At 34.6% G+C, this 15,033-nt stretch overlaps 1 protein-coding gene across 1 annotated transcript in view; it reads right to left on the reverse strand.

Annotated features, from left to right (window-relative positions):
• Positions 1-15,033, reverse strand: part of SIPA1L2 (signal induced proliferation associated 1 like 2) — a 103,349-nt gene that overhangs the window by 56,167 nt on the left and 32,149 nt on the right. The window contains exons 4-6 of the mRNA XM_010214835.2: positions 13,871-14,059; positions 8,348-8,522; positions 5,390-5,493 (exon numbers count right to left, since the gene is read on the reverse strand). Of these exons, the coding sequence (XP_010213137.2) occupies positions 5,390-5,493; positions 8,348-8,522; positions 13,871-14,059 (468 nt within the window). The remainder of the gene's footprint in view (positions 1-5,389; positions 5,494-8,347; positions 8,523-13,870; positions 14,060-15,033) is intronic.

Raw genomic sequence — 15,033 nt, forward strand, 5'->3', positions numbered from 1 at the left:
TCCACCAAAAGTGTGCAAAAGAATTTGCTTTGTCAACTACTAGCATATAGTTATACCTTGGCTCTTTTGCTTTAGTGTAACTAAAAAGGATATAAGAATAAGTTTAATTAAAAACTTGCAAAATAAGTAAAAAAGTTCTCTACTGGATGGATTTTACAAAATATAATCTTTCCAGTAACAGAATATTCGCTTGTATTACCTCAGTTGATTAAGAACAAGTGCTTCAGCTAAGAACAAATGAGGTAAGGTTACACATATTACAGCCTAAGACATGTAGGTATTTTACATCGCATTACATTACATTGATAAAGAAGTTCTAAAGCTAGTGAGAATGGCCAAACCCGCAATTTTAAAGCAGTTAATGTATCTATATAATTTTAAACACTTAAAATCCAAAATACAACATGAAGGAATTAGTCTAGTGATGAAATTTTAGAATAGATATGAGAAACAAAATAATATTTGGTGTAGGCCATGTGATCTAGTCATCCAAACAAGCACTATTTCACTAATTTCACTATATTCAAGAACATTTCCTAGTTTGGCAGACCTCTTTAGGAGGTTCTACTTGTAGGTATGCTTTGCTTAAGCAGGAATAACGGTCACTTAATAAGGGTTTTTTTTAAGAGTTTTTGAAATTATACTAGCAATAACCATCTTTTAAAAATGAAAGCAGTTTTTTATGCTCTCCCTAAACAGTTGTTTTAAGAGCTTAAATCTCTGAAGAGGCACAAAAAATAGTAAATAGTCAGTTCACCATTTTTATGAACCTTACCAAGCTTGCTGAGATCTGAGTGTTTTCTTCGACATTTTAAAATAAAATCAATGCAACACTGTTATAAATAACTGTCATGCATAAGTGGTCAGTGAACTTCAACACAATGCAAAGGCAAAACAAACACAGTCGTGCCTGTGTACAGGGAACCAGATGCAAAGAACCAGGAGGGGAAGGAGCTAAAACAGAGTGGTGTGAAGGTTGGAAAGTAGTGCTCTGGAGAGGATAACAGAACAGGAGAAGAATAAACTACTGAATGGAGAAAAAGGAGGGAATGCACTCTTCCCTAGAAAATGTAAATAAAGACTTAATTCTGAAAATGAAAGAGGAATTGGAGGAAACTGGAACCAAGCAAGAAGATGTATAAGCAATTCCTTTTCCAGTTCACATGCCATGGCCTGTATTTTCCTCCCAACTTCCACCTCCTCATTTTTTTTTTCAGGTTCTCAGTTTCCCCTTCCTCCCCCATTTAAAGGTCTGCTCAGGTTTTTCCTTTTTTTTTTTTTTTTTTTTTTTAAATCTGCCTTTCTAACATACAGTAAAGAATCTCATGCCAATGCAGAGCACAGTAGGAACTGTCAACGGGGTGCACAGATTACAAGGATTACTTACAGTAAGGGGATGCCAAACACTCCCTGACATCAATCAAGTATCAGTCTAAACCAGTATAGTAGAATGAACCCAACACAGTAAGATAGGCATTCAACAGGTAATCGGTAAAGGAATTTTATGGAAGAGTTCAAGACACACAAAGGGAGTCCAGTAAGGTAAATATGTTAGAAAAGCAGAAGTAACTAAAAATAGATATACAAAATAGCAGTTGTTATATCAAATAGGAGATCTTAACTATGATTGTCAATTCTTAATTTTCAGATATGCATCTCTAAGGAAAAATATTTGTTATTGTAAAATTTAGCATATTTACAGGCTATGTAGAGCCATAGAAATCTTACCCATTTCTGAGGAATTTTAATTGCCTATTCAAACCAGAAAACAATAAGGAATTCTCCTTGCAACAGGAGTGGAAAAATATTCTTCATTCAGTTAAATAATGAGATGCTGAGAGACAAAAAACAAAACCCTTCAAACTCATTTTAGTATGTTTCTAAAATAAGTGGCTTTAAAAGCTCTAATTTCAATTTGGGTTATTAATCAGCACAGCAAAGCCAGAACAAGTGTCAAAAGGTATTTCCTCAGACTTGGTTAAACTGTGCTTGGTATAGCCAGCCATATGTCTGGTTATCTCTAACATCTTAACAGTAACTTAAGTTCAATGTTATTTCACTCTTGCATATCTGTTTTAAGTTTTCATAAAGTCAGATGAAAATTGATGATTTGGACCAATTTGGATTAATCAGGTCTGACTATGTGCACACAAGCAGACTGCAAATGCATGAATGGAAAACTTGCAAGGGAATGATTCGGAAAGGAACTTTGGAAAGGGCGAAGTTTAAAGGGGAAGACCTTAAACTACGATTTCAAGAAAAGGCTTCTCCAGGAAAAGGAGAAGGATGGCCACACCAGGACTGGTTGTGCTTTCTGTCCTAGGGAAGGAGCAGCTGATTTGAAAATTCTCAGTCTTTGTTGTAGCCAAAGTGAAAATTACCTTGCTCTTTGGATCTCCTGCTGGCTCTAAAACTAGAGGGATGTCCTGATCAGTGACCAAGCAGGGCGTAGTTAAATCCTGGAAGAAGCAATAAATAATTCTGGTGTGGCCTATTTTTGGCTCACAAGTATTTGGAATCTAAGAAGAGCTTGGTGGTTGCTCATTGAAGGTCTTCAACCTAGATGATGAAGATTAGCTCAACATCTTGCCCCATCGTTACTAAAGGAATGACACAGGGAGAGGATGCAATAACCTCACTTTCAGTACATACACAATATGCCTGCAAAAAATAGCTATTGATATGGGGATCTTCATTACTAATAGAATCTAAAAAGAAAATTACTGTGGTCTCTAAATTGCCTTGATTTGCCAAATCCCACAGAGCGAAACAACATTCATATTCCAGGGCTCCTCCAAGTCTGTGTGTGGAGGATGTGAGCAACTGCATCTGGGCTACTCAGTATTTACACAGGCTCAAGGAAAAAGACCAAATCTATTTTATTTGAGCTTCTGAGAGATAAGACTGTTGCTACATTACATATTCCAATATGTATTTTGGAACTAAACAGTAACAGAAAAAAATTAAACAATGATTATTGCACATTAAGGCTGGCTAAATTCTGATCATTTGGGTGTGCTTGTCACACTTCATTAACAGTGTCCATGCTGTGCAAATATGGCTGGATACCAGCATTTAAAAATAATGTAGTGGGTCTTCAGATAGGCATGCTGCTTCAGCTTAGAGAATTGCCATGTTATTTTGATCTCAAGAAAGGCATGAATCACAATATGATGCTCTTACTAAATACTTAAACTGTTAATCAGACAACGACTGATGACGGTCTACTAAAACACTGTTGAAAAGAGTATTTGCTGCTGGGCAAAATCACGGAATTAATATCGGAAGATTTTGCAATTATAAGAATTGATACTGGTCTATGAAGAAAGACGCATAAGGAAATAAAAGAATGAAAGGAGAGCAAAGAAATAAGACCGTAATAAGGAATGGCTGAGCAACACAGCAGTGAAGGAGACAAACAGCAACCATTTACGAGAATTAGTGAATCACAGCAAGAGGACACCCTATTCTCACAATTAAAGAGAAGTTACAGAAGACAATGACAAAGGTAATACACTCCACGTAAGGTCATATTTACTGTCAGTGCCTGTGATTAGCTATAAAAATATTCATATTTCATTATAAGGCAAGCTCATTCAGTGTATTATATCTTAATAGTATACTGTTTTCCCTATTTATATGTTTTCCAGTCAAAAATCAATTTATTCAGAAATATTCTACTACTGCAATGAGTTCTGCATCTCTGCCTTGCAAATATGCAAAGGTCCTGAAAGGAATATTATAACTGATTTAAAACATAACAATATTTTTAACTATCTCATGTGATTTCAGAAATTCAGCAATCGATTTTATTTTTCAAAGTACCATATCTCAAGAAAACCTGAAGCATTTTTCAATTATGTATAAAAACAAATTATTTTTTGTATATAAATCAAATTAAAATACATTTTTAAACTAATACTCATTTGATTATTATGCACAGCTACTCTTAGCGTGTTTAATAAATTCATCTGATCCAGTAATAAGGCAGAAGTGAAAAGTTCAGAGAAACAAAGCTACTGCAAATCTGTGAAAACAATCCAGTATCTTGATTACTAGATGTTAGCACAGTTTAGTGTGCGATAAAGCTGAACATCTCCTCTGAAAGCCATATATATTTTAAGCCATATGATTGGTCAGAACATTCATAGTATTCATACTGTGAAGGATTTCTGCCTTTTGATTCCTAACATAGTTTCTTTAAACCTTATCTAAAGCCTAAGTGTAATGGCTTAAAACTTTGCAGTTATCTTAACTGCTCAGTTGCAACAGTTCTTCAAACACTTCAGAGCATTATGCAATAACTAGTTAAAATGCATAAATACATTATATATGTCCTTCCATTTCAATTTTCATTTATCCTTTGTCAAGAATTTTAATTGTTTGCTTTATCTTTTGTTGCTGCCTTGACACATCACTTTTTTCTTCCCACAAGACCTACTGATAGGGTAGACATGAAAGATGCAAATCACAGACAGTTTAACAGTCACTAGCCACAAATTTGGTATGCTGCTCATAAACAAAATCAGATAGCATCTTTATTTCATGACAATCCTCGTGACAATATGATTAAAGAAATCTTTGCATCTTACACTGCAGTGAGAGGATATTCTTAGAAATTCATTTAATGCTTATTTCTGCAAACATAGAAAAATGTAGAGCAGTAAGGCAGAAAGTTACAGGCTTATCTTCAGTTTGAGTAACTCTATCTATCACCTTATTAAGTGCTGGTTTAGATATATTATACCAAATGTGCTTGTACTTTTTAATTCAGTCAGAAGAAATACCTGAGACAGGCAAAGACAGAGTAACCTTAGTGGTGCTTTGCACATTTTGGATGCTGTGCTGTTTTTTAGCCATCCTTAATGCTTTGAAGATATTCTGAGCTATTACATAAGCAAAGTGAATTTTCCAGAAATAAAATAACTACACTGCAGTTTTCTGTCTTCACAGGCAGATATCTTGAAGGATACAGTGAGACATATATTCCTGAGCTAGCACATTAATAAAAATGTCAAGATGTGAAAGAGGACAATTATGTGGAATCATTTTAAAATCTTATTAGCCATATATTTTAACCATAAGTCTACATTCAATATTCAAAATGTACAAAGAATCTAAATCCAGTTCAAATTAAAAATACTTCATTCATCAGAGACATCAATAAGGTTTAATAATATCATGAAATGCAAGATCTGTCTAAAAAATCCCATGAGCATTTTAATACATTATAACTTTCCACAAATAATTCCAATTAAAAGCCATACTTCATATAAAACAATTTCAGTTTTATATCTGTATTATTTATATCAGTATTATTTTCAAATAAAGTATATGCAAATATTTATAAGATAAAACTACTATGAAAATAGGAAAGGTAAATACATACCTGTTGCCTATTATTGGGCATATATGGAAGCATTGTTGATACATGAAACATTAACTCATAATCTTTATAGGTAGTATAGAGGGAATGAGTTCCTGTTGAATCAGCTGAAAATGAATTAAATTGCAAGAAGTTGGTCAGGGAAATACAGCATTCATACTGCTTCTTAGGACTCCACTCTTTGCACACTATGCAAAAACAGTTTTAAATCTAAGAAAAGCAGTTTAATATTTATTTCAATAAGTCTACAATATTTTGCATCAGCTAAACAACTACTCACTAGTTTCATATTGTAATGTAGACAGCTGTGGCAGTAAGTTGCCCAAAGTGTGTGCTATCTGTGAGCCTAGGACCTAAGTGACTTAACTTCGGGTATACTGCCAAGCACTCTAAAATCTTAGTATCTTATGAAAAAGAAGTATAGTTACATATAGTTTTATATGGTGTACATTTTCTGTTATTTGAAACTTTAATAATGACAAATGACTAATCACCTACCTTACCAAACACAATTACTAATAATATTATACCAAATCTCATATTAAAGCACTTACTGTAGATGAGACGCTTTAAAAACGTATGTGCTATACATTATGGTATACTGCAAATATTATTTCCTTTGAAATTTTCAGATCTTTTAAAAGTAAAAACATTTTCAAATATTGCTTTGTATTCATAACTCTAACCATCTTCTTCCCTCTTTTTGATGCATTTGGATTATTTAGATAAATGCCTTTAAAGCAGCAGATTGCCTATCCAGACAAGGCAACTATCAATTATTCTTCCCTTTTTAAATGTCTGCTCATTTGTTATAAATAATTATATACACCAGCACCCTCCACAGAACATTTTTTTAATAACTATATTCCTAAAAAAATTGACCATGTTAGTTCCCTTGGTCAAAATACACAATGACACACTTAAATGTAAAACTCAGTATTAACCATCCTGTCTGCAGCCCTAAACTTGAAAGAATTACGGCATGGTATAACTTTGAACACTTCTGTACTACAAGAGTCTTCATTGGTGATGTTTGTACAAAATTAAGCTGATTTTTAACATACATGTAATAGAAACTATAGTTGCAGACTAAATAGCAGAATTTTCACTGAAGTTTCTTATTTAAGTGTTGTTAAAAAAAAAAGAGCAGTCATTATTGCACTTGTCTATTTTAAGATCTTTGTTGAAAATAATTCCATTATAACCTGTCCATGGTATTTTAGAAAGACAGAGCCAGGAAAAAAAAATAGAAGGGGGAAAACAATTATATTAGCTCATACAGCTATCTGTCTAAACTATATTGATCTTGGCAATCTGTATCCTTTTGAGAATAGATATTAAAGATTTATTAAGTAAATAAACTATCTTGAACAGTTATTGCATAAAAGAGTCCCTTTACATACTTACTACAGAAAGTCAGATTCCCTACTCTTAAATTAATTTTTTCTTAATGCAACATTCTACTCAGCTTTTGATTTAGCACCTTGACTTTGGAAGTGAAGTAGCACGCTTTTCTTGCAAAATTTAGGCACTGAATTTAAGCAAGGCAGATTCTTCTAGAATAAAAGATGCTCTAATAAGCAACTACTAAGGCACACTGATTTTTTTTAATTACAAACACCTTTCTGCTTATAGTGTTGTTTTTTGGCGTTTTGGGGGTTTTTCTTTGTTTTTTGTTCTCTGTTTTTTAAATATTGTACCTGATCATTTGTATTGTATTTGGATATTTTGTACCACATGACATACTATCAAGGGTACCATCAATTTGATTCCAGAACAGTAAAGAAAAAATAAGAAATACATATGTATTCCAGTTAAGACTGATGATGAAGCAGCAAAACGGTCCTAAGAACCAGTCTACAGCAACAGATAAGTGGTAGGAGGAGCACAGAAGCAGAAGAAGAGAGGCCCTATCTATTACTACATCTCTCTGACTAGCCAGAGGGCAAACATCCACTGCAAGAAAAGATGATCTTTCCTTAATTTCCTTTCTGTAGCTCTTTCTAAGTTTCTGTCTTGACAGCTTATTTCTAGCAGTTCAAGTAACTTTCCCATTTGACTAGAGGGGTAAATAGAGTATGAACGCAATTAATAGGATCTAGTAGCTTAAGAAGTTGGCTAATGAAAATATTCCATTTTGGTAATACTTGGACACATATAGTACGCAAAAATCCCCTCCACCCATTTTCAGATTGTAATTGACAGGCTATGGGAAAAAAAATGAGCATATGACTCGAAGAGTATGTTAGAATAAAATAAATGAGTAGATGATATCTCCAGATCACGCCTCATAATGATCACTTGTCAACATTTTGTTAACACCACATTAAGCTAAAAGAAGGAATCAAGTTAATACTGTACTAACTGATCGATTGTAACCTGTATAATTTCTTAGCACTACCCTGAAGAGATAGAATACAAAAGATACATAGATTGTTTGTTATCTGCAGAATGGTAACAGATTTAATGTGCTACTCAAAACTTGATTCCTCCTCAAACATAAATGCTAGAGTATGTGCTGACTGGCAGAAACACTGAAGTCTAAGAAGAATAAGGAAAACAGTCCCATCTTATGACTGCATTTTTCATAATAATTCTTTTTAAAGATAAAACAGTAAAACCTAGCTGCAAAGTTCTGCATAATCTTGATTTTTTTCTTGGATAAATGAATGATTCTCAAATAAATTATTGGATAAATCAGGCATTACATACTTAATAGTACTTTATTAAGAGCAAGAAAACAGAGTAAGTTTTCAGATTTTCTGGTTTTTTTCTGTGACAGGAAAAGTAAACAGACTTTCAGATATTCATGATGTATATATTGTTCTTATCATGTGCTACTTCTTAGTCTAGCCTGTGATCTTACTAGTTTATCTCAAAGTCAGCATAAGAATACAAAGTACAACTGCAGAAGATACTTTCCACTGCAGAACTCTACCACAGATCAGAAACACAACTTACTTTTATTATCTAGCTGAGCTCTGTATTTACTAAATCCTTTTAGCCGTACTCTCTGGCCCAGGAGATCAAGGAACTCTTCAAATGCCGGCCCTGCCATTTCATTGTTATACATTTCTTCCTCTGTGCTTTGACCTGCTTTGCAGTAAAGGATACCAATCTTGTGTTGAAAACTCAGCTGAAATAAAAAAAAAAAAAAAAGAGAAAAGAAAAAGAAAGGAAAATTACAGAAGGAAAAGAAAGGAAATTCTAAAACAAATATGAACTACTAACACTGTTGCAATGCCTGTTACTAACACTGTTACAATGGCAGGAGCAACTAGAGAATGACACAAGTTCTGTGATTCAGGAAATAAGTCACAACAAAGAGCAAAGTACATTATTTTGAAAGAAAACTGGATTATCGTAATCCAAACACAGAAACAGCCAATGAAGACTTTTGATTTAACTAGTTATTTATAGAAGCACGCTCTATTGCATGTTCCATAGTGTGAGAATTTTAATTGGCAATTATCCCAGTATTCTCTCGCAGATACAAAGCAGGATGTGGAGTTTATTCTCCCTTATTTCTACTTTTTAAAATTCAGCCAGACAGTTCTGTGCACATAAAGCTCCTTGTCGCCATTCAACAGCCTTTCCAATTATTTAAGAGCAGCCATTCAGAAGTCTCCACTATGAACATACTCTCACAACATTTCTCTTTCTCTCATTTCTCTCCCATTTCTCTTATAAATCTTTTCTCCCCCCATAAAACTGTGTTCTGAAAAAAATCATCCCAGATTTTCAAAGGTTTTACCACGTAAACACAATCTGATCGACATATAGTAAACTTTAAACTAGATATCACATTGCAGTTGAACAGTTTTTTTATATGTATTAAGGTCAAATCTAAAATATCAGTACAAAAGAGATGATTATATCTGGACTGAGATATTGTCTTATTTTCATAGCTTTTATACATATTTATGATGGCAAACAGGAAACCTCCATGTCAACAGATTAATCCTTTTATTCTTACTGCCAAATGCTGGAGCTTCACAAACTGGCAGGGACCATCAGCTGCATCAGATTCCCTTAAGACTACATACACTACTCAAACCTACTCTCCAGCTGCACACTCTTCTCTTAATCAAACTTCAGGATTAGTGTCTAAAATGTCCCAAGTGAAGACTGTACACTTGTATTGGACCAAGGGTGACAAGAACAGTCTGCTTCTCCTTACACAGATAGCACAAGGTCTGCACATTACAGACACAGTTATACATTGATGTTTATTACAACAATATGTAGGAAAGGCTACAAGTTGGGAACACTGCAAGGACTAGTCTTAAAAAACATACACACATGAAAGAAAAAAGTATCACAAACATAATACTGAAGTTCAAACAATGTTTTACTTTCCTACTTGTACATTTCTCCATGTAAGAACAGTGTGGCATGTAAGGCAGCTGCCAAGAGACAAAACAAACAAAAACACCCACATCCTGAAGAAACAGAATGGTTTGAAGACATATTTCAATCAAAGTTAGTCCTGGCTTGTAGTGAAATTTCAGCACTGTTACACAGAACAGGTAGCTCCTTATAACAGTTTCCTGTAGCAAAATTACCCAGTTTCTGACAACGTCAGCTTTCATTCAAACATTGCTATGGTTAGAGCATATGTAACATTTTCCCTACCTGAGTTTTCTGATGCTCTATACAGTCAACTATTGCCTTTTCCTCGAGCTCTCTTCTCCTTACCCAAGTCATAAATTTACATGACATCTGACATATTATGTTCAGGATGTTTACCAATTATCATTCAAACTGGTCCACAAATTCATTTATGAGGACAAAAAGAACAATACATATCTAATACAAAGAGACGGCTATTTCAAAGAAAATCAAACATTTTTCCTATGTAAGTATATACAGATTCAGTACAGGATTTGGGCACCCAAGACTTCCAGGGATAGTTCTTTCCAATAACTGAGATCCCTATTATACACAGAAATAAGTAAAGATTCTAGGTTACAGTTCACAGAAGGAGGTGCCAGCTCTGGCACTCTGGAGGAGACCAGCATGAAGACACCAGTGGTTCCTGGCATTTCCTACCAGCTGGCACTAGGCATGCTTCATGCCGCCTACTTGCTAGTTTGGCCCTCATTTCGAAGCACTGCCTGGAGAGGGGTAGGGGTATCTAGCAAAAGGTTCCACTGGAGACTATTTTATTCAGTGGAAAACTTGCATGGACAGTTCACGTTATAGGACATGGTGCTGTTACTTGAGATTTCCCAGCAAACACACTGACCAGTTATGAGCACAGGGCCACTTCTGTTCCAGCTCATTGTCAAATAGTTCAGCTTAAACCACTGGGAGTTTAACTTCCTTGACTCTATCCCACAATTAGGGACAGAAGTGCTGAGTCACTAGCAGCTAGAATAAGGACTACCAGCAACATATCTAATAATCTAGTCATGCTACACAAAAAAATGGTCTCCAACTTGCCCTTGGGTGCTGGGAGTCCAGTGACTCAAGTTAACTCAGAATGATTTGATCATCTAGCTCAGCAGCAGAAGGAAGTGAGAAAAGACAGATCATTTAACACTTCATCAATATGAATGAATGGCAAGTTAGCAAATTACATGGGCAAAATAGTCAATGTCAAAACACATAGTCATGTTCCTTCATCCTTTCCTAGGAGACTAATGAATTCTGAATTGGCTTCTGAATCTCAGCAAAATTTCAAGCAGAAATGGAATATATCATCCAATACAATATCATCACATGGTTAAAACAATATCCTTGGAAATAGAAAAGATAAGGATCTGAAACTTCCCAAATTGAGGAAGGGATTAATCATGGATTTTCGTTTCGCAGACAAGTACTATAAACACTTTTACATTTTATGTGGCAATTGCATACAATGTGGATTCTACTAATAGCACTCCCGAATGTGGCAGCAGCTGCAAACACATTTGCAAAGATCTTACTCCCTTGCTAGTGTGCTAGGAACACCCACGCCTCTCAGAAGACTTAAGTAGCAAAACATTTGGCTCTGGGTCACAGAAATAGCCTGTGCCCATCAGCACAGGCATGTGCAGGAGCCGTGTAGGCACATTTAGAACTTAGGACATAAGAAAGAAGTATCTACATCAATTTAACTAACGCCTTACACAGGGCATTTACCCTGCATAAAAACTGTCAGATTATTTTAAATGAATAAATTTTGCTAGTTTTCAAATTGTATTTTATGTTTGCCCCAAATCTTCCTAAGCAAATTATTTCAGACATAGTTCTGATTTAAGGATTTCTAAAATAGGAATTTTACATCTAATCTGAGAATAAATTTATAATGTGACACTAGAAACTATTTTCTAAACCACTTACCTATTAGCTGCATGATTTGTATTAAAAGTACGTAGCAGTCTTCCCTGACTCAGAATGGCTACGTTCCAGTCAGGATCATTCTCTACCAAATCTTGGCAGCTTTTCTGCTTCTTTTAGAGTAGGCCTTTATCATACACTAACAACTCCATGACTTTTATCACATGCAGATTTTTGTGATTTTCTGGTAAGTAATTTCAGGAAATTAGATGCTCAACCACCATTAAGTATGATTGCAATCAAAGCTCCTAATTTCTTTGGGCTACTTGTCAACTTCAATGTTTGACAAGGAAGCAGCAACATTCCCAGAGGGACATGAAGGGGCCCCAAAACACACACAGAATAACCCTGATTTCTGCCATTAGCAGAAATAGGGAAGTGGAACAAGAGGGGAAGTAAGAGTGAGAAAAAATATTCTTGTACTTTCCCACTGCAAGGGAATCAAAAGCACAAATGTATTGCATGCCAATTCTATGCACACCTTTCTAGCTACATTCAAGGCTTCTGAGGCTTCTTACCTCATAATAAGAAGCATATAACATACATTAATATTATATTTTACCTGGTGATTGCCCATTTCACAACAGATATGACTTTTCAAAATTGAACTCCCAAAATAAAAAGAAGACCTATACGCAGCAGTTTCTCAAAACTAAGAGCTGATAATTTTAAAAAAAGCCACTTTGGTCAGTTCAATGGACAAATTTGATTTCCAGTTAAGGGTAAATATTACATTCATGTCAAATAATGTGCTCTAAATTGCCTAGAACATAATAGCCCCATAAGAATTTATTATTATTTATTAAATGAACTTCAATTCACTCCGGAGCAACTGGGACAGGATATCAGGAGCTTTTAGATTCAGGTCTGACCTAACTTCCCCTTATTACTTTATCAGAAACACTTAGAAACACAGGAAAAACAAAAACAGAGCAGTATTTTGCAATTTAATTGAAATTTCATGCAAGAAGAAATTCAATCAAAAGTAAAGTTTTCCTCGAAGACTGCAATAAATAAAAAGAATATACATATAAAAATAGTTGATAGTCCCCTCCCCCACCCCCCAAAAAACAACACCCTCTCGCTGCCTATGTTTACTTGGTTTGAAGCAACTGCTGCAATAAGACAGAAGAGTTCTGGTAGACATCAAAATGTTATACCACTGTTATAATCAGCTGGAACTATCAAGCTGATTCAACTTCCAACATATAAATATTGACTTCTGCAGTATTTCCCCGAAATTAACAACTTGCAAAAAATGTCCTTTAAATCTGTATTAAAAGCCCTCACGAGCCTGTTCTTCACAAACTGTTCAGAAGCTACACACTTCCTCAGTAGTTTTTCCACACACTTCCTTGGTAGTTTTTCCATGAGGCAGTTTCATATCTCTGCACCCAGTAGACCTCACCAATTTCCTCTCTGAACTTAAAGCATATTAATCTGTTTCACTGCTGATGCAGCGTCAATTCAGTAGGTAGCTCCAGTTAGAATTTCAGCTGTTAGAAGCCAGCAGCATGGCAGTCTATTAACAAAGACCGCTTCAGGTAAACCAGAAAGTATCTATATCTAAGGAAGGGGGGGAAGCTGTGAAACTTTAAATGTACAGACTCAATACATCATATACTCAGGATTTTGCCTCTTCTCCCTAAAACCAGTACGAAAATACATTCCTTTTTTTTTTCATTTGCATTCAGTATCTCACCATAGAAAAATATAGTGAAAAAAAAAAAAAACCACTTTTACAGGCATTATAAGATTCATTATAACCTTTCTCTCATTTTCTGATTTAAAGAGAATCTTTATAGATTGATTTTTTCATAAATTTCCATGTATTTTAAAAAGTTTGCTTAGAATCAGATTCAAATTAGATTAGATTCTAATTTTTAAATACAACTAAAGACAATTAGATTAGATTCCAATTTTCAAATACAACTAAAGAAAAAATAAGCTCATTTCTGTAACCATAGTACCATTACACACAGCAACACTGTAAAGAAACCTCACTTAGACAATGAACATACACAGCTGACAGTAAGTATCTCCAAGATCAAGGAAGTGACCATTTCATATGATAGATTCATGTTATTAATATCAATATTTAAGACAAAAAACATAATATTTTAAGTTAATAGCCTTTGAAAAGAATGGTATGCTACATACCCCTTGTTCATCCAGTTTCAGCAGCTGTTCAGGGACTTTGGGTGAGTTGGAAGCCTGCCTCAGGCACTGAATGCTCAGCTCTGGTACTACATATTCTAGCACCTCTTTGAGAGGCAGGCCTCTTGCTGTGCCATGCCTAGCAGTGGATGGTATAGCGTCTTCTAAAATTGCTCCTCTAAGAGTAGTAAGCTGCAGCAAAGATAAACCAAATAACATAGGCTTAATTCTAATACCATCATAATTCTATTGCCACGATGGTGACTTTTAAAGAAATGCTCTTCAGACTATAAAAAAGTATGGAAAAGAGAACAAGTGGGAAGTAAAATACCGTTTTTTGAAGCCTGAACAAGGATTAGCAAGTAACTCTTAGACAAAATATACAGGCTCTTATTTTCTCAGTGACAAGTACGATTTTTGTTTAATAAAATAACTGATAATCATCTCAATTTATTCTAATTTCTAAGACTATTTGTTCTTTGGAAAAAAATTAAGCATTGGGATAACTAACAATTGTTAGTTATAATGTCACGCTACCCCAGCAGACACAGAAGTCTGAATATCAGGTTGGCTAGGTGAACTAAACCACAGCTAACAGAAACATTATTTATTCCATTCACCTACTTTTATAAGCCACAGTGCTTTATCCTCATTGGATTCTGCAACAAGACAAATGCTGCTTAGCCAGCTGAACTACCACTCCCCACATACACACATACTTCTTTGGGGGGTAATGAACAAAAAATCTAGCCTGCAAAACCTATGAATACTTATGTTTAATAAAAACACATGAGCCCAGATATATCAGAAAGCCTGACGAATACTTCTGTGCGTCCTAACCACAACAGGAAACAGAAGCCCACCAGATTATGAAAGCTTATAGTTGCTTGCTACAGTAGTAGCATTGTATATTTACGTATCAGTCAAAGTTAATTGCTAGATAAAGAAGATAAAGAAATTACTTCTGCAAAGAATGCAAATTCACCTGAAATATGAATTATATATATAAATAATTCACAAAAATAAAATTTAAATTCACCTGAAATACAAATATATATATATCTTTATCTAACTTACCTGTTTTTGGGAGTCCATCCAAAAAGAAAACAATTTTAGGTAGTAGAGAAGAAAGAAACTGTGTTCCTGGGGTCAGTTATATTTATTAA

Source organism: Tinamus guttatus, unplaced genomic scaffold (genome assembly GCF_059628265.1).
Source record: "Tinamus guttatus ecotype Peru unplaced genomic scaffold, ASM5962826v1 Tinamus_guttatus_pri_ptg000601l, whole genome shotgun sequence".
NCBI classification, from domain to species: Eukaryota; Metazoa; Chordata; class Aves; order Tinamiformes; family Tinamidae; genus Tinamus; species Tinamus guttatus.